We start from the raw sequence: 22,333 nt of genomic DNA on the forward strand, positions 1-22,333 counted from the left end.
CGCGATCCAGGTGGCGGGGCCAGTTGGGGGCAGGGCCAGTTGGGGTGAGGGGCTGCGGGCAATTGGCCGGCTGGTCCCACCCCAGATCAGGATGGGGGGGCTTATCAGGGGTGGGGTCATCCGGGGGGAGGGGCCACAGGCAGTTGCCGGCCGGCCCCATCCTCTGGTCAAACACCCAGTCAAAGGGACAATTTGCATATTAGCCTTTTATTATATAGGACTAGAGGCCCAGTGCATGAAATTCATGCATGGGGGTGGTGTCCCTCAGCCTGGCCTGCTCCCTCTCCAGTCTGGGACCCCTCAGGGGCAGTCAGACATCCCTCTCACAATCCGGGACCGCTGGCTCCTAACCACTTGCCTGCCTGCCTGCCTGCCTGATTGCTCCTAACCACCTCTGCTGCCTGATTGCCACGTAACCGCTCCCCTGCCAGCCTGATGGCCCCCAACTGCCCTCCCCTGCTGGCCTGATGGCCCGCAACTGCCGTCCCCTGCCAGCCTGAAGGCCCCCAACTGCCCTTCCCTGCTGGCCTGATCTCCCATAACCGCCTCTGCCTCGGCCCCCACCACTGTGGCTTTGTCCGGAAGGAAGTTGGATGTCCGGAAGATGGCCGGTCACTCAGTCTAATTAGCATATTACCCTTTTATTAGTATAGAAAATTGAAAATATTATATTAATTTCAAGTGTACAGCATAATGGTTTGAAATTTCTATAATTACAAGATGATTACAACAGTAAGTCTAGTTGACATCCATTATCACACATAGTTACACATTTTTTTTCTTATGGTGAGTACCTTTAAGATTTATTCTCTTAGCATGAGCTTCTTGAATTATCCAAGGAATTAAATTTTGTTCTGTACAATTTTAGTGTTGCTTTTTAAAATATCCTATACTAGAGGCCTGGTGCACGAATTTGTGCATGGGTGGGGTCCAGCCGGCCCGCCCCAATGGGGGCCTGTCGGGCCCAGCCAGCAGGGGGGAGGGGTTGCGAGTGGTTGGCCTGCTGGCCTCGCCCCCAGTCGGGGTGTTGGGGGCCGATTGGGGGCCGGGGAGCCTGATCAGGGCCCGGAGCAGGCCGGTTGGCTGCTGCAGTGCATGTCATAGCCACCAGTCATTCCGGTCATTCTGGTCGTTCCGCTATTCCAGTCCCTGGGCTTTTATATATATAGGTAATAAAACCCTAATATGCAAATCGACCAAACGGCGGAACCAACGGTGGAACGACCAGTCACTATGATGTGCACTGACCACCAGGGGCAAACGCTCAACACAGGAGCTGCCCCTTGGTGGTCAGTGTGCTCCCACAGCTGGAGCACTACTCAGCCAGAAGCCGGGCTCACGGCTGGCAAGCGCAGCAGTGGTGGTGGGAGCTTCTCCTGCCTCCGCGGCAGCGCTAAGGAGCGGCGAGCCAAGTGGTAAGGAGTGAGCAGGTGGGCAGTTAGGAGTGAGGTGTCCCAGATTGCAGTCGGACATCCCCCGAGGGGTTCCAGATTATGAGAGTGCACAAGCCGGGCTGAGGGTCCTCCCTCCCCTCGCACGAATTTTGTGCATTGGGCCTCTAGAATCTATAATAAATAAAGCATAATATGCTAATTAGATCAAACAGCCAAACGACCTTCCAGACGTCCTTCCCAATGAAGCCGCAGCAGCAGAGGCCGAGGCAGAGGTGGTTAGGGGCAATCAGGCAGGCAGGTGAACAGTTAGGGGCGATCAAGCAGACAGGCAGAGTGGTTAGGGGTGATCAGGCAGGCAGGTGAGCAGTTAGGGGCAATCAGGCAGGCAGGCAGAGTGGTTAGGGGCAATCAGGCAAGCAGGCAAGCAGTTAGGGGCGATCAGGCAGGCAGGCAGGTGAGCGGTTAGGAGCCAGCGGTCCGGGATTGCGGGGTCCCAGATTGCAAGAGGGTTCAGGCCAGGCTGAGGGACACCCCCCCGCCCCCCAACCCCGTGCATGAATTTCGTGCACTGAGCCTCTAGTGTGTATATGTGTATGTGTGTAGATAGATAGATAGATAGATAGATAGATATAGATATATATGTGTGTGTGTATATATATATATATATATGTATATCCTACCTAATAATAGACAAATATGCAAATTGACCGTACCTTCGCTATGCCCACGATTGGCCAGGAGGCGCGGGGGTGTGGGACTCGGGGTGGCCGATTGGGCCGGCGGGACGCTGAGCTCGCGTCGCCAGCGGCGGCTCGAGCTCAGTGTCTGCGCCATGGCTGTGCTGCGGCACAGAAGGGTCCTCTGGGGCAGCGAGCTCACGTCCCACTGCGGACCATCAAAAGCGGGGAAGCTGGGTGCCTGTCCGCTCAGGCACCAGGCCTTTCAGAAGCCTCTGCCACGCCGGAGGCTTCTGAAAGGCCTGGTGCACCAGCGGACAGGCACCCAGCTCCCCCGTGATGGAAAGCGAAAGCATGTAGGGGACCCTACACGTGCATGATTCAATCATGTACTGGGCCTCTAGTATATATATATTCTTATTGATTTCAGAGAGGAAGGGAAAGGGAGAGAGAGCTAGAAACATCAATGATGAGAGAGAATCACTGATTGGCTGCCTCCTGCACACCCCCTATTGAGGATCAAGCTCAGAACCCAGGCATGTGCCCTGATTGGGAATCAAACCGTGACCTCCTGGTTCATAGGTCATTCATTGCTCAACCACTGAGCTACACCAGCTATGCAGTGTTGCTTATTTTAACAATAATTTTGTCTTTTAAAAACTGGGTGATACATCATAATCAAAATGTTTAGACTTTTTTTTTATTCCTTGCCCTTTCTGATTAAGATTTTGCAAAAATAGACACAGCTTCAAAGGAAGATTTAGTAGTTTGTTTTTCAGAAAGATGGGTATTATTATCCAGGTGACATCCAAGCAGAGTTCCCTTATAGAGACACCTATTTGAAAAATTAAGCATTGAAGTTATTATATGTTTTCCTTTTTCTACCTTTCCTTCTCTTTTAGGTAAAGGAAACCAATCTCCTCTGCAAAAATAATGCTGAACTCAAAGAGCAAAAAGAAGAGCTAAATAAAGTTCTTTATTATTTTTGTTTTCTATTTTAGATTCTAAAGTAAGCAAAAGAAAACCAGCAATGAGAGAGAAGGAAGAAAGTTCTGAGCAGTACCAAAGAGACATACAAACACTCATCCTACAGGTAAAGAATTTGTTTTGACAGAACAGTTTCTACCCATGAGCTTAGCTTTGCGTACCATGCCTTCACTGCCATGTAAGTATCTCCTTGCACACATGTTATATCTAGGCATCATGTGATTAAGAAAATTGAGGTTATTCCTACTTTACAGAAAATAATTATTCTGTATTAACCATTCTAGAGATGTTATTCTGAATCTTCATTTCACTTAGCTTGTGTGCTAGGCGGTACAGAACAAAACCCTCATACAGTAAGAATTCCCTTTGTGATTGCCTGAGGGATACACAGAGTAGTTGCAGTGGTCTGTGCTGATAGATCAGCCTTTGGGAGGTATATAAATTTATTTAGTGTTTGTGTTCTAAGTCTGGGAAAGTAACGAATCTTCCTCTTACTACCTGGTAATACTCTATCATTTGAAACCATGATTTTTTTCATCTACTCGCACTCAAGTTCCTGTCCTTATCAGGGGGTGGCTATTGATTTAAATGACAGTTTCTGTCTTTGGCCAGTACTGTATCTCCATTTGTTATCAGACAGCCAGACTCAGAGAAGGAAGGAAATTACATTATACTCATTTTGGTCCACTTTTTAGATGAAAAAAACAAAGAAAAGAATCATTCTGTTTCTGTGCAACTAGGGAGTATTTAAAAGGAGACAGTGCTAAAAATTAAAAGGTGAAGAGGTGAGAATCTTAGGGTCTGGGAAACTGGGCTTTCATGCTTTCTCTGTGTGATGCAGATGCTTTGCTCTGTGTGAACAGTCTGCTCTTGCGTAGCCTAACCACATTTACAAGTCACTAAATAAAGAGTGCCAATGAGGCTTTTCTTCTATTTGTTTTGCTGCTCTGCTTTTGTTTTTTTTTTATTTGTGGGTTGTTGTTTTTGTGTGAATCCTCACTGGAGGATATTTTTCCATTGATTTTTTAGAGAGTGGAGGGAGTGAGGGAGGGGAAGAGAGAGAAAAACATCAATGTGAGAGAGACACATCTGTTGGTTACCTCCTGCACACACCCTGACCAGGCCAGAGATGGAACCTGCAACCCAGGTATGTGCCCTTGACCAGGAATCGAACTCGAGACCCTTCAGTGTGTGGGCGGACACTCTAACCACTGAGCAACACCTGCGAGGGTTGTTTGGGGAGGCGGGGTTGTTAGTTTTTTAAATTTTTCTGGAGAAAGGCTCACTTTTAGAGATAAGGACCAAGAGGAGGCAGGGAAGAGTGGATACCTTGCCCTAGCTCTTTTGGCTCAATGGATAGAGCGTCGACCTGCAGACTGAGGGGTCCCAGTTCGATTCCAGCCAAGGGCACATGCCTGGGTTGTGGGCTTGATCCCCAGTAGGGGGCGTGCAGGATGCAGCCAGTCAATGATTCTCTCTCATCATTGATGTTTCTATCTCTTTTCCTCTCTAAAAACAATAAAATATATTTAAAAAAAAAAAAAAAAGAGTGGATACCTCACCCTTTCTGGCCTGTCTAGGTGGAAGCCCTGCAGGCTCAGCTGGAAGAACAGACCAAGCTTTCTAGAGAGCAAGTTGAAGGGCTCATGGAGGATAGACGGATCCGCATTGAGGAAATACAAGTTCATCACCAAAGAAATCAGGACAAAATCAAAGAGCTTACCAAAAAGTGAGTATTCAAGAAAGCTGTACCCAACAGCTTTTTAAATTTTTCTGAGTGGCTTAAAAGTTAACAGTCTTATACTTTTAGGAGCATAGTGTCATAGAACTGACAGGGACCTTGAAATAATTGTCTTTATCAGACACCCCTGCGCCTAGGTAGGTAGGGATCCAGGCTTTTCTAGGAATGCTATTCATTCTTCTCTTGAAGAGCTGTTGGGTATTTCACATGCTTAATTTAACCCATTTTAGTACTTCAGCTTGATATTAGTGATTAAGAACTGTACGTTATCCACTGATATGTTATCTGAAAGTATAGTAGAGCCCTTTTCTTTTATTTGGCCCTTCATGAATCTGGGAAAATGTGACTTTACATTGTTTCTGTATTCACTGCTTTTGTTTCTTACCTGCCTGCCTTTCCTCACCTTTCTGCAGTGTGATTTCATCCCCATCCTTTTCTAAGCATACCCTTTCTAGGGTCATCACTGACTTCTTAATTTCTCTGACCAGTTCTCTTTTTTTCTTAAATAATTTTACTTTTTAAACATTTTTATTGCTTTCAGAGAGGAAGGGAGAGGAAGAGAGAGATAGAAACATCAATGATGAGATCGTTGATTGGCTGCCTCCTGCATGCCCCCTGCTGGGGATTGAGCCTGCAACCCGAACATGTGCCCTTGACCAGAATTGAACCCGTACCCTTCAGTCCACAGGCTGATGCTCTATCCACTTAGCCAAACTGATGCTCTATCCACTTAGCTGACCAGTTATCTCTTTACATTCCTCATTGTAATTAGTATCTTTTTGCATATTTGGCACCTTGGATAACTCTGTCTTTGAAGTTAATCTCTTTTGGTATCTGTAACACCTGTCTTTTTTGGTTCTTCTAACCCCGTGGTCGGCAAACTGCGGCTCGCGAGCCACATGCGGCTCTTTGGCCCCTTGAGTGTGGCAATTCCACAAAATACCACGGCCTGGGCGAGTCTATTTTGAAGAAGTGGCGTTAGAAGAAGTTTAAGTTTAAAAAATTTGGCTCTCAAAAGAAATTTCAATCGTTGTACTGTTGATATTTGGCTCTATTGACTAATGAGTTTGCCGACCACTGTTCTAACCTATCTAATCCTCAGCATTTTTTTGTCTGATTCCAGTGGCCTGACCTGTGCTCTAAAGACATCTTCAGTAGAATATGTTTGAACACCTCAAATTGACCATGAAACCAATCTGTGTTTTTTTCCCCAACAAGCACCCCTTCCCCCATCTGAAACCTCCCACTTCATTCTCTTTCCCATTTAGTTTAATGACATCACATCCAGTTTCCCAGGCTTGAAACTTCAGGGTTATCTTCAACCCCCCACTCTTATTCCCTAATTCCAGGCCCTATTGAGTACAAGTCTAAGAAGACTCTCAAATCATTCTCTGCCTTTTCATTCTTACCATATTGGTTCAAGTTATATTCTTGTTTATATTGTTGAAATAATCTAAGTGTTCTTCCTAGCATTGGTCCCTTTGTATTCATTCTATAGTCTTCCTCACTATTACCTGTAGCTCCTGCATTAGGACTTACCAAGTGCTTAAAAACATTTGATAATTCCCTGTTTAGCTTATGATAAAAGCCTAATACCTTAGCATAAATTAATAGGTACTTCATCTGGCACTAAATTAACCTTTCAGTCTCACCTCCTTTTCTGTTGCTGTAATTCACCTTGTTATTTAAAATAATAATATCTGTTGTTTATGGAACACTTGCTACGAGGTAGATACCTTGCAATGCAGTGTTACTTCTTCTCTGAAGACTTCCCAAGGCAGAATTAAATTATTCCTCCTCCACATTCCCATAATGATCAGCATGCCTCTTGATGACACTTATCATCACCTATTGTAATTACTAGAGGCCTGGTGGTCCTTCAGCCTGACTGTTCCCTCTCACAGTCTGGGACCCCTCAGGGAATGTCCCACAGGGGGAGTGAGCCTAAGCCGGCAGTTGGACATCCCCCAAGGGTTCTTAGTGCTGCCACGGAGGCAGGAGAGGCTCCCGCCACTGCCACTGCCGCTGTGCTCGCCTGCCGTGAGCCCTGCTTCTGCACTCCCCCTGTGGGAGCACACTGACCACCAGGGGGCAGCTCCTGCGTTGAGTGTCTGCCTCCTGGTGGTCAGTGCGTGTCATAGTGACTAGTCATTTCACCGTTTGGTTGATTTACATATTAGGGTTTTATTATATAGGATGCCTTTGTTCCTGCAAGGTCTTGCCCTGTGTGCATAATAGGCGCACAATAAACATCTGTTTAATACTTGGTGATGCTTATCAAGTTGCATCTTGCCACCTCTTTTCTATGTTAAACATTCCTACATTTTAAAATATTTATTCATGTTATATTCTTTATCTCTTCATTGTTTTTTTATTGTCTTCTCAAACTTTCCTAGTGGATCTTCCTTCATTTTAAAATGTTCGTGATTAAAGTTGCATATTCAAATTAAGATTTATGACCAATGCAGGCTAGAAAATTTCCTATTTTAGGTGTTTTGTACTTATGCATAATAGCATTTTTACTTTTCACTGAATTATAATTGTTTTTAAAGGAACAGTATTTTTTTAGCTCTTTATTGTTGAGTATTACAGATGTTCCCCCATAATTTTCCCCCCAGTTGTCCCCCTCCACTGGATCCTGCCCCACCCCAGGCATTCACCACCCTATTTATTGTCTATGTCCATGGGTAATGCATGTATGTATGTAAGTTCTTTGATTAATCTCTTCCCATCCCTCCTCTTCCATTCCCTCTGAGATTTGTCAATCTGTTTCATGTTTTCATGCCTCTGGTTCTATTTTATTCATCAGTTAATTTTGTTCATTAGATTTCTTGTTCATTTATTTTGATTATTAGATTCAGTTATTGATAGCTATGTATTTATTGCCATTTTATTGTTTATACTAGAGGCCCAGTGCACAGAATTCATGCACGGGGGGGGCGGGGGTATCCCTCAACCCAGCCTGCAATCTCTCCAATTTGGGACCCCTCTGGGGATGTCCAACTGCCAGTTTAGACCCGATCCTGGTAGCCAGACATCCCTCTCACAATCCGGGACTGCTGACTCCTAACCACTCACCTGCCTGATTACCCCTAACTGCTTCTGCCTGCCAGCCTGATTGCCCCCTAACTGCTCCCCTGCCGGCCTGATTGACGCCTAACTGCTCCCCTGCTGGCCTGATCACCCCAAACTGCCCTCCCCTGCCATCCTGATTGCCCCCAACTGCCCTCCCCTGCCAGCCTGATCGTCCCCAACTGCCCTCCCCTGCCGCGACCCGCCTCCTCCCCCGGGACCCGCCTCCTCCACGCGAGGCAGCAGACACGCCGGGACCGGCCTCTGCTGGTATCTGTAGATGCAGAGCCATGGGACCCCCAGGCCTCACAGCGCGGAGCGGCCACCGGGCCCTGCCTCCGCTGTGCATGCGGCCATCTTGTGGCAGCCATCTTGTGATGATGTCGCGCAAGGGTATCGCACGAGGGCGTGACGCCACCTAGGCTTTTATTATATAGGATTGTGATCTTTTTCTCTTCCTTCTACTCCTCCCCTTTCTTGCTTCCTCATCCCTCCTCCTTACTTTCCTTTAAGAAGACTCTTTTTTTTTTTTAATATATTTTATTGATTTTTTACAGAGAGGAAGGGAGAGGGATAGAGAGTCAGAAACATCGATGGGAGAGAAACATTGATCAGCTGCCTCCTGCACACCCCCCACTGGGGATGTGCCCGCAACCAAGGCACATGCCCTTGACCGGAATCGAACCTGGGACCCTTCAGTCCGCAGGCCGATGCTCCATTCACTGAGCCAAACCGGTTAGGGCTAAGAAAACTCTTTAACATTTCATGTAATACTGGTTTGTTGATGATGAACTCTAGCTTTTTTTTGTCTGTGAAGCTCTTTATCTGACCTTTAATTCTAAATTATAGCTTTGCTGAGTAGAGTAATCTTGGTTGTAGGTCCTTGCTGTTCTTCACTTTGAATAGTGTCCTTGCCACTTCCTTCTGGCCTGCAAAGTTTCTGTTGAGAAATCAGCTGACAGTCATATGGGTCCGCCCTTGTAGGTAACTAACTGCTTTTCTCTTGCTGCTTTTAAGATTCTCTCTTTGTCTTTAACCTTTGTCATTTAAATTATAATGTGTCTCCTTGTCAGCCTCTTTGGGTTCATCTTGTTTGGGACTCTCTGAGCTTCCTGGACTTATATGTCTATTTCTTTCACCAGGTAAGGGAATTTTCTGTCATTATTTCTTCAGATAGGTTTCCAACTTCTTGCTCCCTCTCTTCTCTTTCTGGCAGCCCTATGATGTGAATAGTTTGCTTGAAGTTGTCTCAGAGGCTCCTTAGTCTTCATATTTTTGGATTCTTTTTTCTTTTTGCTGTTCTGATTGGGTGTTTTTACTTCCTCATATTCCAAATCGCTGATTTGATTCTCAGTATCCTCTACTGTTGATTCCTTCTAAGTTATTCTTAATTTCAGTTAGTGTATTCTTAATTTCTAACTGATCCTTTTTTTATATTGTTGATGTTCTCATTAAGTTCCTTGAAGTTCTCATTAAGTTCCTTGAGCATCCTTATAACCATTGTTTTGAACTCTGTATGTGGTAGTTTTCTTGCTTCCATTTCTTTTACTTCTTTTTCTGGAGATTTCTCCTGTTCTTTCATTTGTGACATGTTTCTTTGTCTCTGCATATTGGCTGCTTCACTGTATTTGGTTCTATATTAGGTAAAGCTGCTATGTCTCCTGGAATTGGTAGAGTGGTCTTGTGTAGTAGGTGTCCTGTAGGGCCCAGTGGCTCAGCCTCCCCAGTCACCTGTGTGCCCCTGTGTGGGCTGTGTGCACCATCCTGTTGTAATTGAGCCTTGATGGCACCACTAGGAGGAATTGACTTCCAGGCCAGTTGGCTGTGTGCACTGGCTGCAACTGCAGCAGAAGAGCTGCTGTGTAGGAGATGCCTCTATGGAGCAGGACTTTCTTCAGTGGGGCTTTGGTGCTCATTAAGTCTGCCCCTTGAATATGTTACTGGTTGATATGGTAGGGTTGTAATCTGTTGTGGTCTGAAGCTGACCACCAGGTGCTCTGGCTGTGGGTTCCCCAACCTGTGTCCTGCCTGGGGCTACCTGGCACGAGCTGCAGGGTCATCTGCACATGGCTGCTACTTGCATTGAGTTTGGAGGGGCCCAGGAGAGGCCAAGCTGTGAAGCAAGGCAGGCTACTGCTAGTGCTGGGCCTGAGGCCTCTTATTGAGTGGTACGGGGCATGCTGATGCCAGCTGTTGCTTGTTTGAGAGATTTTAGGAAAGTCTGAAGCTTGAGTAGGACAGGCCATTCATATGGAAAAGCCACTGCAAACAGCTTGGGTGGGGCTGAAAATTTGGTGGGGTGGGGTGGGGTCTCAGTGAATCCAACCAGGGCAGAGCTAACAGTGTGAACCAGGTTGAGGGAAGCTCAGATATGGCAACTTCCTATCGGCACTGTGGTTGGGAAGTCTCAGCAAAAGGACAATGACCTCTGTCAGCACTTTTGTCTGAGAGAAAGCTGCCCCCCAGTTCTTGCCCTGATGCCAGACAATTTAGTTCCTCCCCGAATGTCCCTAGATCCTTTCAAGCTGCTGCCCCAGCGTTGGAGCTCAGAGGGAGTGAGTCGGAGTAAGTCTGTGTATTGGCCCTTTAAGAGGTACTGCTTGGGACTCCAGCAGCCCCCATGTCACTCATGGTTGTTACAGCCTGGAGTTATGGGGACTTCTCTTCCCAGCATTGGAACCCTGGGCTGAGGAGTCTGGTGTGGGGTTGGGACCCCTTGTTCCTTACAATGAAGCGGGGAGGAGGGGGGGGGGCGCTCTGTGGCTAAGATATCCCTCTGGATTAAAAAAACTCTACATGTGGCTGTGGGACCAACCCATTCCACGCCTCCACCCTTCCTACCAGTCTCAATGTGGCTTCTGCTATAATTCTGCAGTTTTGGGCCTTCCATTCAGCCAGATTTCAGGTGGTTCTGAATGACGGTTGTTCTGTGGTTTAGTTGTAATTTTGATGTGGTTGTGGGAGGATGCAAGAGCCGTTTTTACCTATGCCACCATCTTGGCTCCTCCTCCTGGGAACAGTATTTTTTAATTATCATAGTAATTTGTAATTTTATATTTGTTTTCCAGAATATTAATAACCATCCTAGTTTAGCATCATCTGCATGTCTGGCCACATGATCAGTTCCTTCCATTATGTCATCCTAAGGATATTAAATGGCATGAAATCCAAGTGCCCTTTTGGTATCACTTTCAAACCATTGGTACATTAACAAGACCATACTTTCCCAGTCTGTAATTGAGAACATAATGTCAGATAGAATAAAATAACTCATTGAAAGGAAGAGATAACCTTGTGGTAACTGAATCAGTCTCTTCCTCTTTATACACACATACATATATCTAAATATATATATTTTAACTTGCTGACAGTTATTCTACTTTGTGCCTGGCATTAGGCTATCATTTTTCTCTTATCTTTTACTCATGAAAAGAACTAAATGGATCTGACATTATTTGTTCAGTGGAAAATTATAGTGATTGTCTCACAGTATTTAATACTCTTTGCAAACAGCTAAATTATTTGAATCAGTATTTTTCTAGGTGTTGCTATTAAATTGATGGGTTGCTTACTTCTAGAGATATTCTTTGTTGTAGAGAGAAACCTCATTTTTCTATTTCTATATCTCAATAGTCAGCAGGAATCTGTTTAGTACCTTGTGTATGTCTATTAGTTGCTACTGTCCTAGAGAGTTTGGTGATAGCAGGACCAAGATATATAAGTAAGTATATGCTTTCACTCAGGTTGGAAAACATGCATGTTGACAGAACATGACAGTTTATAAGCAATTATAACACACACAGGAGACTAGATTTAAACTGATAAAGAATTTCAGACAATGGAGAAATTAAATGGCCTGAAGTTGTCGAGATGACTGCATAGAGGAAGTTGATCTTGAAAACAAAACAAGATTTGATATTGGGCAGTTTACATGTGGAGCACAGCATAAACAAACACAAAGCTGTTTTTGATATTTAGAATTTGTGTTAACCCTCAGTCAGAACACTATGAGTTACTTCTTTATCATAAAGTCTAGTGTCTTGGGATAGTCCATACTTATGCAGGGTATGTATAAATATTTCTGTAGTCCTAATAATTATATAATCTGCAATTAGCACTTGGAAAAATACATGTAAAGACCATTTGTGAAACAGTGAGCATGGGTAGATACATTACACTTTGTTCAGTAAAACATCTGTGGTTGTCAGTAATCAGATTATACTTTTAAAAACTGCTAATAATATTTTACATAATTTATTGTACAACTTTTAAAGAACCTGTATCTTTTCTTTCTTTGGAATAACTGTGTCATATGTGCCATGTAAGCATCTTCATGTCCACTTTTGTACTTTCTTTCATAGTCTCCATCACACCCAAGAGCTGCTCTATGAGAGCACCAAAGACTTTTTGCAACTCAGATTTGAAAACCAAAATAAGGAGAAGTCATGGATGCTTGAAAAGGATCAGTTGATGTCAAAGATTAAGCAATACAGGGCACAGTGTAAGAAGAAAGAAGATAAAATTGGAAAAGGTTGGCCAGTTGTTCATGAGAGTCATCGCAAGCAACGTGAATATATTAAGGTAGTTTCTGTATATTTACCGAAATTCTTTTTTGTTTTTTTCTGCAAGAATTTGAAAGAACTCAGAGAATTCAAAAAAACCCCAGAATTATCATACAAGATCCATCAGTCCAGGAGCCTATGTAGCAACAACCTCAAGAAACAGGTTTCAAAGAATAGCTCATCATTACAGTGTTTAGAGATTTAGAAAATGAAATGATTGATTGATCAATCAATCAGTTGATTTATTCATTCACTCATTCATTTCATTCAACAAATATTTTTTTTGTAATTCTCACCGGAGGATACCTTTCCATTGACTTTTGAGAGGGTAGACGAGAGGAAGGGAAGGAAGGAGAGAGAAAGAGAGAGAGAGAAAAAAAAACTTAGATGTGAGAGACACATTAATTGGTTGCCTCCCACACATATCCTGACTGGGACAAAGATTGAACCTATAACCCAGGTACGTGCCCTTGACTGGGAATCAAACCCACAACCAATGCTCTCCCACTGAGCCATACCAGCCATTCATTCAACAAATATTTAATACACTCATATTATGGGCTAGGGTTCATTCAACAAATATTTAATGCACTCCTATTATGGGCTAGGCTCTGGGTCTATAGCAGTAAATAAGTTTGACCAGGTCTGCTATCATGGCATTTACATCTTTTTTTAAAAATAGGTTTTTATTGATTTCAGAGAGGAAGGGAGAGAGAGAGGGAGATAGATACATCAATGATGAGAGAGAATCATCTATTGGCTGCCTCCTGCATCCCCCCTACCTGGGATGGAGCCTGCAACGTGGCCATGTGCCCTGATTGGGAATTGAAGTGTGACTTCCTGGTCCACGGGTCCAGGCTCAGCCACTGAGCCACACCAGCTATGCATGGCATTTACATTTTAATGGGTGAGAAAACAGAAACATTAACAATCAAAAAAAGGATAGCCCGGCCCTAGCTGGTTTAGCTCAGTGGATAGAGCATCGGCTTACAGACTGAAGGGTCCTGGGTTCAATTCCAGTCAGGGGCACATGCCCAGGTTGCAGGCTAAATCCCCAGTGGGGGGCTTGCAGGAGGTAGCTGGTCAATGATTCTCTCTCATCGTTGATGTTTCTATCTTCTCTCCCTCTCCCTTCCTCTCTGAAATCAATAAAAAATATATTTTTAAGAAAAGAAAAAAGATAGTCCAGCTGGCATGCCTCAGTGGTTGAGTGTTGACCTATGAACCAGGAGGTCACGGTTTGATTCCCAGTTAGGGCACATGCACAGGTTGCAGGCTCAATCCCCACTGTGGGGCAGGCTGGAGGCAGCCAATCAGTGATTCTCTCTCATCATTGATGTTTCTATCTCTCTCGCTCTCTCTTCCTTCCTCTCTGAAATCAATAAAAATATATTTTTAAAAAAAGGATAGATTATGAGCCCGGGCCAGGTAGTTAGAGCATTGTCCTGATATACCAAGATTGTGGGTTTGATCCTTTGTCAGGGCACATATAAGAATCAACCATTGAATGCATAAATAAGTGGAACAACAAATAGATATTTCTCTCTCTCTCTTTTTCTCTTTCTCTCTCTAAAATCAATAAATAAAAATGAAATATTTAAAAGAGAAAATTATTATGATAAATTGGTATTAAGGAAGTAAAAGGATTATATGAAAACTAGAGGCCTGGTGCATGAAATTCGTGCATGAGGGGGGGAGGGTCCTCTCAACCCAGCCTGCACCTTCTCCAATCCGGGACCCCTCAGGGGACTTCTGATTGCCAGTTTAGGCCCAATCCAGCAGTTGGACATCCCTCTCACAGTCTGGGACCACTTGCTCCTAACTGCTCACCTGCCTGCCTGCCTGATCGCCCCTAACTGTGTACCCTGCTGGCCTGATCACCCCCAACTGCCCCCCCCGCCGGCCTAGTCTCCCTTACTGCCCCCCCCCCCCGCCAGCCTGGTCATCCCTAACTGCCCTCCCGCTGGCCTGGTCGCCCCCAACAGCCCCCCCTGCAGGCCTGGTCGTCCCACATAGCTTGCTGCTCGGTCGTTTGGTTGCCCCTCACTAACCCCCCTGCCGGCCTGGTCGCCCCACACAGCCTGCTGCTCAGTGGTTTGGTCACCCCTCACTAACCCCCCTGCTGGCCTAGTCACCCCACGCAGCCTGTTCGGTTGTCCGTTCGTTTGCGATGGTTGCTTAGGCTTTTATATATAGAGATTATATGTAGTTGCTGGAAGTCTAGTTTTATGGAGAAGCATAGGGACACTCTCTTAAGCCTGGTGTTTTTACTGAGACCTGAAAAATGGGATTTAGCTTGCCATTAGATTTAGGGGGGAGCATTCCAGGGAGAGGGAAGAGCAAGTTTAAACATACATACTCCTGGAGTGGTATGTTTAAAAAGGAAGTGGTATACAAGTAGGTTGGAAGGGTGGCCCTCCATTACTGGCTGCTACACACACCCTCAGTCTCCTTGTGTACCATTTCCTCCTTGCTTATTTCTCTTTAACCTCGATATTCTTCCTTTTCCTTGATCATACTCCAGGACCTTTAAACTTATTCTTTTCTCTGCCTGGAATGCTCTTTCCCCAGGTCTGTATTTAAGGAAGTAACATGATCTTATTTAGCTTTTTTAAAGATCATTCTGACTTCTCAGTGGTTCATCCTATATAATAAATAGGTAATATGGAAATTGACTGTCACGCCCTTGCACAAGATGGCCACCCCCATGTGGTCAAAGATGGCCACCACATAATGGCCAGCAGGGGAGGGTAGTTGTGGGAGACCGGGCTGGTAGGGGAGGGCAGTTGGGGGCGACTGGGCCTGCAGGGGAGGGCAGTTGGGGGTGACCGGGCTGGGAGGGGAGGGCAGTTGGGGGCAACCAGGCCGGCAAGGGAGGGCAGTTGGGGGCAATCGGGCCGGCAGGGGAGCAGTTAGGAGTCGATCAGGCTGACAGCAGAGTGGTTAGGGGGTGATCAGGCTGGCAGGCAGAAGCAATTAGGGGCAATCAGGCAGGCAGGCAGATGAGCGGTTGGGAGCCAGCAGTCCCGGATTGTGAGAGGGATGTCCCAGATTGAAGAGGGAGCAGGCTGGGCTGAGGGACAACCCCCCCTCAGTGCACGAATTTCATGCACCGGGCTTCTAGTGTATAATAAGTATTGTTGATATTTCTTTCTTTTTAAAGAACTTTAGAAATGTGCCCCAAACATGTACAGTAGTCCCTTGGTATATTCAGGGAATTTGTTCCAGACACCAAAATCCATGGTTGCTCAAGTTCCATATATAAAATGGCATAGTATTTGTATTAATCTATACACATCCTCCCATATACTTTAAATCATCTCTACTCATAATACCTAATACAATGTAAATGCTATGTAGCCCGGCCGATGTGGCTCAGTGATTGAGTGTCGACCTATGAACCAGGAGGTCATGGTTCAATTCCCAGTTAGGGCACATGCCTGAGTTGTGGACTCCATCCCCAGTTAGGGGGCGTGCAAGAGGCAGCCGATCAATGATTCTCATTGATGTTTCTATCTCTCTCTTCCTCTCTGAAATCAATGAAAAAAAATATATTTTTTAAAGAAACAACAGTGTAAATGCTATGTAAATGGTTGTTATACTGTATCATGTAGGGCAGTGATTATCAACTAGTGTGCTGCAAGAATTTTTAAAACATTCAATACCTGACTATTTGGTCAGGGCACTGACCTCTTTTCCTTTACATTGTCAAATTAAAAAATGACCATAGCCGCCCTAGATGATTTGGCTTACTGTATAGAGTGTTGGCCTGTGGACTAAAGGGTCCCAGGTTTGATTCTGGTCAAGGACACATGCCCAGGTTGTGGGCTCGATTCCCAATAGGTGGTGTGCAGGAGGCAGCCGATCAATGATTCTCTTTCATCATTGATGTTTCTATCTCACTCTCACTCCCCCTTCCTCCCTGAAATAAATAAAAAAATATTTTTAAAAAAATGACAACAGCCAACGCAACAATTGCCATCTGATGTGAATGAACCAAAATTATACTTTTTTCTCAAATCGGCAAAAAATATATTTTTGGTGTAAGGCAGAATTTTAGTCATTAGTTTATGTGTGCTATGAGATGAAAGAGGTTGAAAATCATTGGTTTAGGGCAGTGGTCGGCAAACTCATTAGTCAACAGAGCCAAATATCAACAGTACAACGATTGAAATTTCTTTTGAGAGCCAAATTTTTTAAACTTCTTCTAACGCCACTTCTTCAAAATAGACTCACCTAGGCCGTGGTATTTTGTGTAAGAGCCACACTCAAGGGGCCAAAGAGCCGCATGTGGCTCGTGAGCCGCAGTTTGCCGACCACGGTTTAGGGAATAATGACAGGGGGCGGGGGAATCTGTACATGTTAACTACATAGGCCTAACTACATAGTATGTGTCAGCAACAGTGTACCTTTTTTTTGTTTGTTCCCTGTTTGGTTGAATCCATGGATGTGGAACCTGCAGGTAGGAGGGTCGACTATATTATTATGCCTTACTTGGGACAGTTCTGAACTTCATGATCTATTCTTCAAAGAACCAAAAATATTTGTTTTATTTTAAAGGATTTCTACTGTGTGTACTTTAGAAAAAAGCTAAGAGAATCATCTTTCAAATGTTCCCCAAAGTTCCTTACTATCTTGTTACTTAACTCATTTGTACTGGAAATCTTTTCATTCCTTTTTTTTCTTTACCTAAATGCTATTTGAATTATCTAAATTATAGAACTGAGTGTTGTTTTTCACTTTTGACCTGCAGTCCCTAAAGGATAAGTTAATACAAGAGAAAAAGCTGTCCAACATGTACCAAGAGCAGTGCATTTCCCTAGAAGAAGAACTTGCCCGAATTCGTGAGGAAGAGGGAATGAGGAGAGAGATCTTCAAGGTACAGTATTCTCTGCCACTTACAATGGTGTGTGAAGTCTGATGGCTCAGGGAATGCTCCCCTCATCTTCATATGCCTTCCCATTTCCCTATATTTAGGATCGCTCTAACAAGATGGGGAAGCGTTTACAAGTAATGACAAAACGCTATGAGGCCTTGGAGAATCGGCGTATCTTGGAAGTAGAAGGCTTTAAGACAGATATTAAGGTTCTCAGGCAGAAACTGAAAGACTTGGAACAAATGCTCTATAAGGTAATTCCTGATCCTGAATTACTAAAAGGGATAAAAAGGGTACAAGTGAGAAAACATGGTCAACAGGGCTCCTCAGAAGAAAGATGTGCTGTTTACCTAATAGTAGGTGCTGACGGATCAGCATCCTTTCAGTCTCATTAAAATTAGTTTAACAAGTACATACTAGCCCGGCTGGCATGGCTCAGTGGTTGAGCGTCCAGTTATGAACCAGGAGGTCATGGTTTGATTCCCATCAGGGCACATGCCTGGGTTGCAGGCTCGATCGATCCCTAGTGTGGGACATGCAGGAGGCAGCTTACCGATAATTCTCTCTCATCATTGATGTTTCTATCTCTCTATCCTTTCCCCTTCCTCTCTGGGATAAATAAAAATATATTTTTAAAACAAGTACACACTAAAGAGAAGACAAAAATAATTGAATGACTGCATTATTATACTTTTATCTAAGCTAAAATTAACAGAAATTTCATCCCTCCCAATTGAAGAAGTAGGTTAAAAGAACTATGGGGTTTTTTTTACAAGTAGGGAAAGTGAGTAATTGAGTAATAAAGTAATTTTTCCCTACCAGACACAGCTTTATTTAGAAACAGTTTCAAGAACCTTTTTACAGAGACTTAACCAGTTGTCCACCTATCATCACTATGCTCCAAAGTTGATTGTAAAAATGAAGAGGTACTTTCTTTGACAAAATTACCAGTGATGTTTATATTGGTCTCTTTTATTTTACATTACTACCTTTTTGTTAGTCACTAAAACTAAGAATTGGATTTACCTTGCATACCAAATGTCTCATAAAAAAGAGCCATCATAGTTTGGTCTTTATGACTGATTTCTCTCCACTGGCATATGCTGTAATCATTTCTTCTTCTTTTTTTAAATCTCTAGGCAACAGTTAATGCCCGGGCAAACCAGGATCTTGCCATTCTGTGTGAGGTTCGTGACAGCAATAAACGAGCACATAAGATACAAGGAGAACTGAAGAACCTAAAGTCCAAAGTATTTGGTCTGGAGAATGAACTTAGACTCTGTTGATATTTACTTTTAGAAATGGCCCTGGTCTGTAGTGAGTCTTTTTCGTGAAATCTGAGAAAAATATCATCTTCTTCCAGAAACTGTGGGCAGAGTTGACTAGAATGGTGATACCCATTATTATAAAGACAGGGTGAGGAATCAGGGACCACTAAAAAAGACGTTATTGCGTACTAAACTTTATAATTTTTGTTGTCCTGTTCACCGTTTTTGCTTTTTTGTATGTGTGTTTTGTGTGTGTGTGTTTTTATCTGGATTATAACCTAAATTACTTAGAGACCACATATTTTTCCTATTTATAATGAGAGGTTTTTATTTTTTAAGAAGACAGTGACTGTGAAAACTTAGGAAGGAAGGATGTTTGCTATGAGCGTGGCTGTGTGTCATTAGGAGGAACACTTTCCTTGAGGAGACAAAGGTATCCACCCAGGTGGCCTTCTCCTAGGCAGAGGGACAACGATGGAGTGTGAATAGGCAGTAATTCTGCTATGTAATTGTCTTCAGTTGAGAGTTGGGAGGCCTGAATTACTTTTATGGACACCCAATCTCAAAGTTTCACCAGAGGGCGATAGAAACCCTGCTCTTAAGCAAAATGTATCTAGGAAAATAAAGTTGCCACTTTGGTTAAGAGGGAGTAAAACTTAAATAATCCTTGTATGAAAAGTTCAGTATTGTACCAATAACATTTTAAAATAATTTAAATATTTTAAATTAACTATTTTTCAATAAAATATGTAATTGAAAATATTCTCTGAGTTTTCTATAATTTCATGTTAAAAGCACATTTATACTTTGTTAGTGACTTGGTTTACTTACTTGTTGCATGGTCTCTACAGTCCTGTACAGATATTAAAGTTTTCCTAAATGTGTCCCTTGAAGTCGTCTAGTATTGGAGGTAGCAAAGATAGTACTAAAGATGATGATACTAATACTTTTCCATTTTTCCATCTATATCCTCTTTTAGGCAAATTGCTATGCATTTGAGACAAAGTAATTGTGTGTGTACCTGGACAGCCTCTGGGAAATTAGTTGGTCTTAGCTTAGTATGGCATCTTATGATTTACCCAGGACAAACCAATAGAAAGAACTCGGGTTTTCATATTTGTGTTAAGGAAAGGGGTAATTAAATGATCGGTAGGAGATGCTACCTTAAAAAAAAAAAAAAAAAAAAAAAGAGCTGATGATAGCAATTCAGGTTTTTTTCACTAATAAATTGGGACAGAAATTCCCAGAGGGACCAGTCCTAAGCTTTAGAGGGATGTGCATAGTGGATGGTTCTTCCTTTTGTCCTAATACTTTAGGAATTGGCTTTTCATTACTTACTGTTTTGATGCTGGGTAAAAAACAGACTCTATTGAATCATAATTTCAGAGTAAGAAGGAATTAGAGATCATCTATATATATAAAACCCTAATATGCAAATAGACTGAACGGTGGAACAACTGAACAACCAAACAACCGGTCGCTATTATGTGCACTGACCACCAGGGGATGCGCACAGAACATGGCGGGCTTGGCCACAGCGGGATGGTGGAACAGGTGAGCGGGGCGCCAGTCGCTGTTATCAGAGCAAGCCTCTAGTGCTTATTGAAAATTATTTGCTCCCGTGCGCCTGGTCCTGCCCGGCACTCGCACCTGCTGCCGGCGCTGGCCCTGCTCACACCCGCTGCCAGCATCCGGCGCCAGCCCCGATCGCTCGGCGCTGTCAGCAGGTGTGAGCGGTGAATGCTGGCCCCGACCGCCCCTCAGGGCTTCTCCACCTCCCCCTGCTCCTGAGGAGCAATTGGGGCAGCAGCTGCTGCTTACACCCACTGACGGCGCCAGCCCCACACTATTGCTGGCAACGGCCCCAAACGCTCCGTGCTGTCAGTGGGTGTGAGCGGGGCTGGCGCCATCAGCGCATGGGAGTGGCAACAGCGGGAGTGGGGCTACCAACGGGACCGGGGGCCACAGCAGGAGGGGCCTGGCGGGGGCATGGAGGATGGGCTGAGACTCGCCCCTGTGCCCACCACAGCCTTGATGCCCATAGTTCCTTTCAAGGTGCACGAATTCGTGCACTGGGCCCCTAGTCTATATATATAAAAGCCTAAGCAACTGAATGACCAAACTACTGAACAACTGGTCGACCGGTTGCTATGACGTGCACTAACTACCAGGGGGCAGACATTCAATGCAGGAGCTGCTCCCTGGTGGTCAGTGCACTCCCACAGCAGGAGCGCCTCTCAACTGACCTACGGGTGCCAGACACACGGCTCATGGCTAGCCACCGCAGCCTGGAGACCACAGTGGAGCGGCAGCGAGCCTACCAAGTGATGGTGGCAGCAGGCACAGTGAGATCAGGATGAGTAGGAGTGGCAGGCGGTGTTGGACTGCTGGTTTTGGCCCAATCCCCGCAGGCTATGCCGAGGGACCCCACCAGTGCACAAATCCATGCACCAGTCCTCTAGTATAATATAACTTTTTATGATTCTGAGGCCTACCACCATTGACTTCAGCTATCAGTTGATAGTTACTAACACCTGGGCCTCAATTCCAATGCCATTCATTTTCATATTAACTGCCCTCTAGTGTAGTCAATCTCTAAACATCACCAGTTAAAACTACACTATCATCAATAAGCAGTATAGAGTAGCAGAAAGAGCCTGCCTGGGCTTTGGAGAATCACACATAGATTCAATCATGCCTCTTCTTAAAACTCAAGGCTCTAGTCTCTTCACCTGTAACTTAGAGATGAGTCTACCTACTTCAGCAGGGTGATTATGAGTATTAAGAGAAAATCTAGTGTCCAAAATATATAAAGAGTGGCGTTGTCTATTAGTGAGCGGTGCACACGGCCTTGCCCTGCGACTTGCTGCTGACTGCGCGCTTGTCTTCTGAGGGTCGTCTGAGTTGCCTCCTCGCGCTCCCGTTGGCCGACTTTCCTCCCGACTCCTGCACGACCTGCTGTTACAGCGAGCCGGCCGCTCCCGGCCCTTCCTCCAGCAGGACCCAGAGGTCTTCCAGAAGCAGAAGGCAGCTCTACTGTTCTGCAGAGGAGTGGGATCCCTTCAGCTATGAAGCATGTATTGAACCTCTATCTCTTAGGTGTGGCGCTGACCCTGCTTTCCATCTTTGTTAGACTGATGGAGTCACTGGGAGGCTTACTGGAGAACCCACCACCTGGGAGCTGCTGGACCACCAGAGGTCAACTAGCCATCACAGAATCTCCAAGAGCCTTCCAGAACATCCATCCACGGGGGTGTGATAAGACCTACCTTCACCAACTATAACCTTGGAGCACTGGCCTAAACCTGTCCAGCCTGGTGTCCCAGTTCCTGGGCAGCAAGCTCAGCATCAGTGTTAGCAGAGAACTGTTACTAGGCCCTGGAAGGGCCCCTCCATCTGGATGCGCCTACCCTGGAAAAAGACTGTGTAATAGGCAGGTGTGAGTGGGTAGCCTGTGGTTGTGGAATGGAGAGATTTCACTCTTCTCCCCAGAGTCTGCTGTGTGCTTTGATGTCCTTGGCAGCGTGGCTCTGACCTCTTAGATAAGGGCTTGTGCTGTAACTTCAGCTGTTGGGAGATGATGGTGTTTTCAGCCCTACTTCCTAAACATCTGTGAAGCGTTCCTTTGGACTTGGGTGGCTTATGGTCAGTTTCTTTAGTGTTCAGCTTCTCTTGCATGTAAGCTCCTCTGTGTGTGGGTAACAGTTAAAGAAGTGTGAGTTGGATGTAGGGAGGGGAAGATAAGAGTGTTCAATG

At 44.7% G+C, this 22,333-nt stretch overlaps 1 protein-coding gene across 6 annotated transcripts in view; it reads left to right on the plus strand.

Annotated features, from left to right (window-relative positions):
• The window catches only part of CCDC77 (coiled-coil domain containing 77), a 46,888-nt gene extending 27,621 nt beyond the window's left edge, over window positions 1–19,267 (plus strand). For all 6 annotated transcript variants that reach the window (XM_079775399.1, XM_079775402.1, XM_079775398.1 and 3 more), the window contains 6 exons: window positions 3,073–3,164; window positions 4,639–4,787; window positions 12,233–12,452; window positions 17,187–17,312; window positions 17,411–17,563; window positions 18,449–19,267. In XM_079775399.1, the coding sequence (XP_079631525.1) occupies window positions 3,073–3,164; window positions 4,639–4,787; window positions 12,233–12,452; window positions 17,187–17,312; window positions 17,411–17,563; window positions 18,449–18,595 (887 nt within the window). In that variant the 3' untranslated portion in view covers window positions 18,596–19,267. The remainder of the gene's footprint in view (window positions 1–3,072; window positions 3,165–4,638; window positions 4,788–12,232; window positions 12,453–17,186; window positions 17,313–17,410; window positions 17,564–18,448) is intronic.
• Window positions 19,268–22,333: the final 3,066 nt, after the last annotated feature.

Source organism: Cnephaeus nilssonii, assembly GCF_951640355.1.
Source record: "Cnephaeus nilssonii genome assembly, chromosome: 6".
Lineage (NCBI taxonomy): Eukaryota > Metazoa > Chordata > Mammalia > Chiroptera > Vespertilionidae > Cnephaeus > Cnephaeus nilssonii.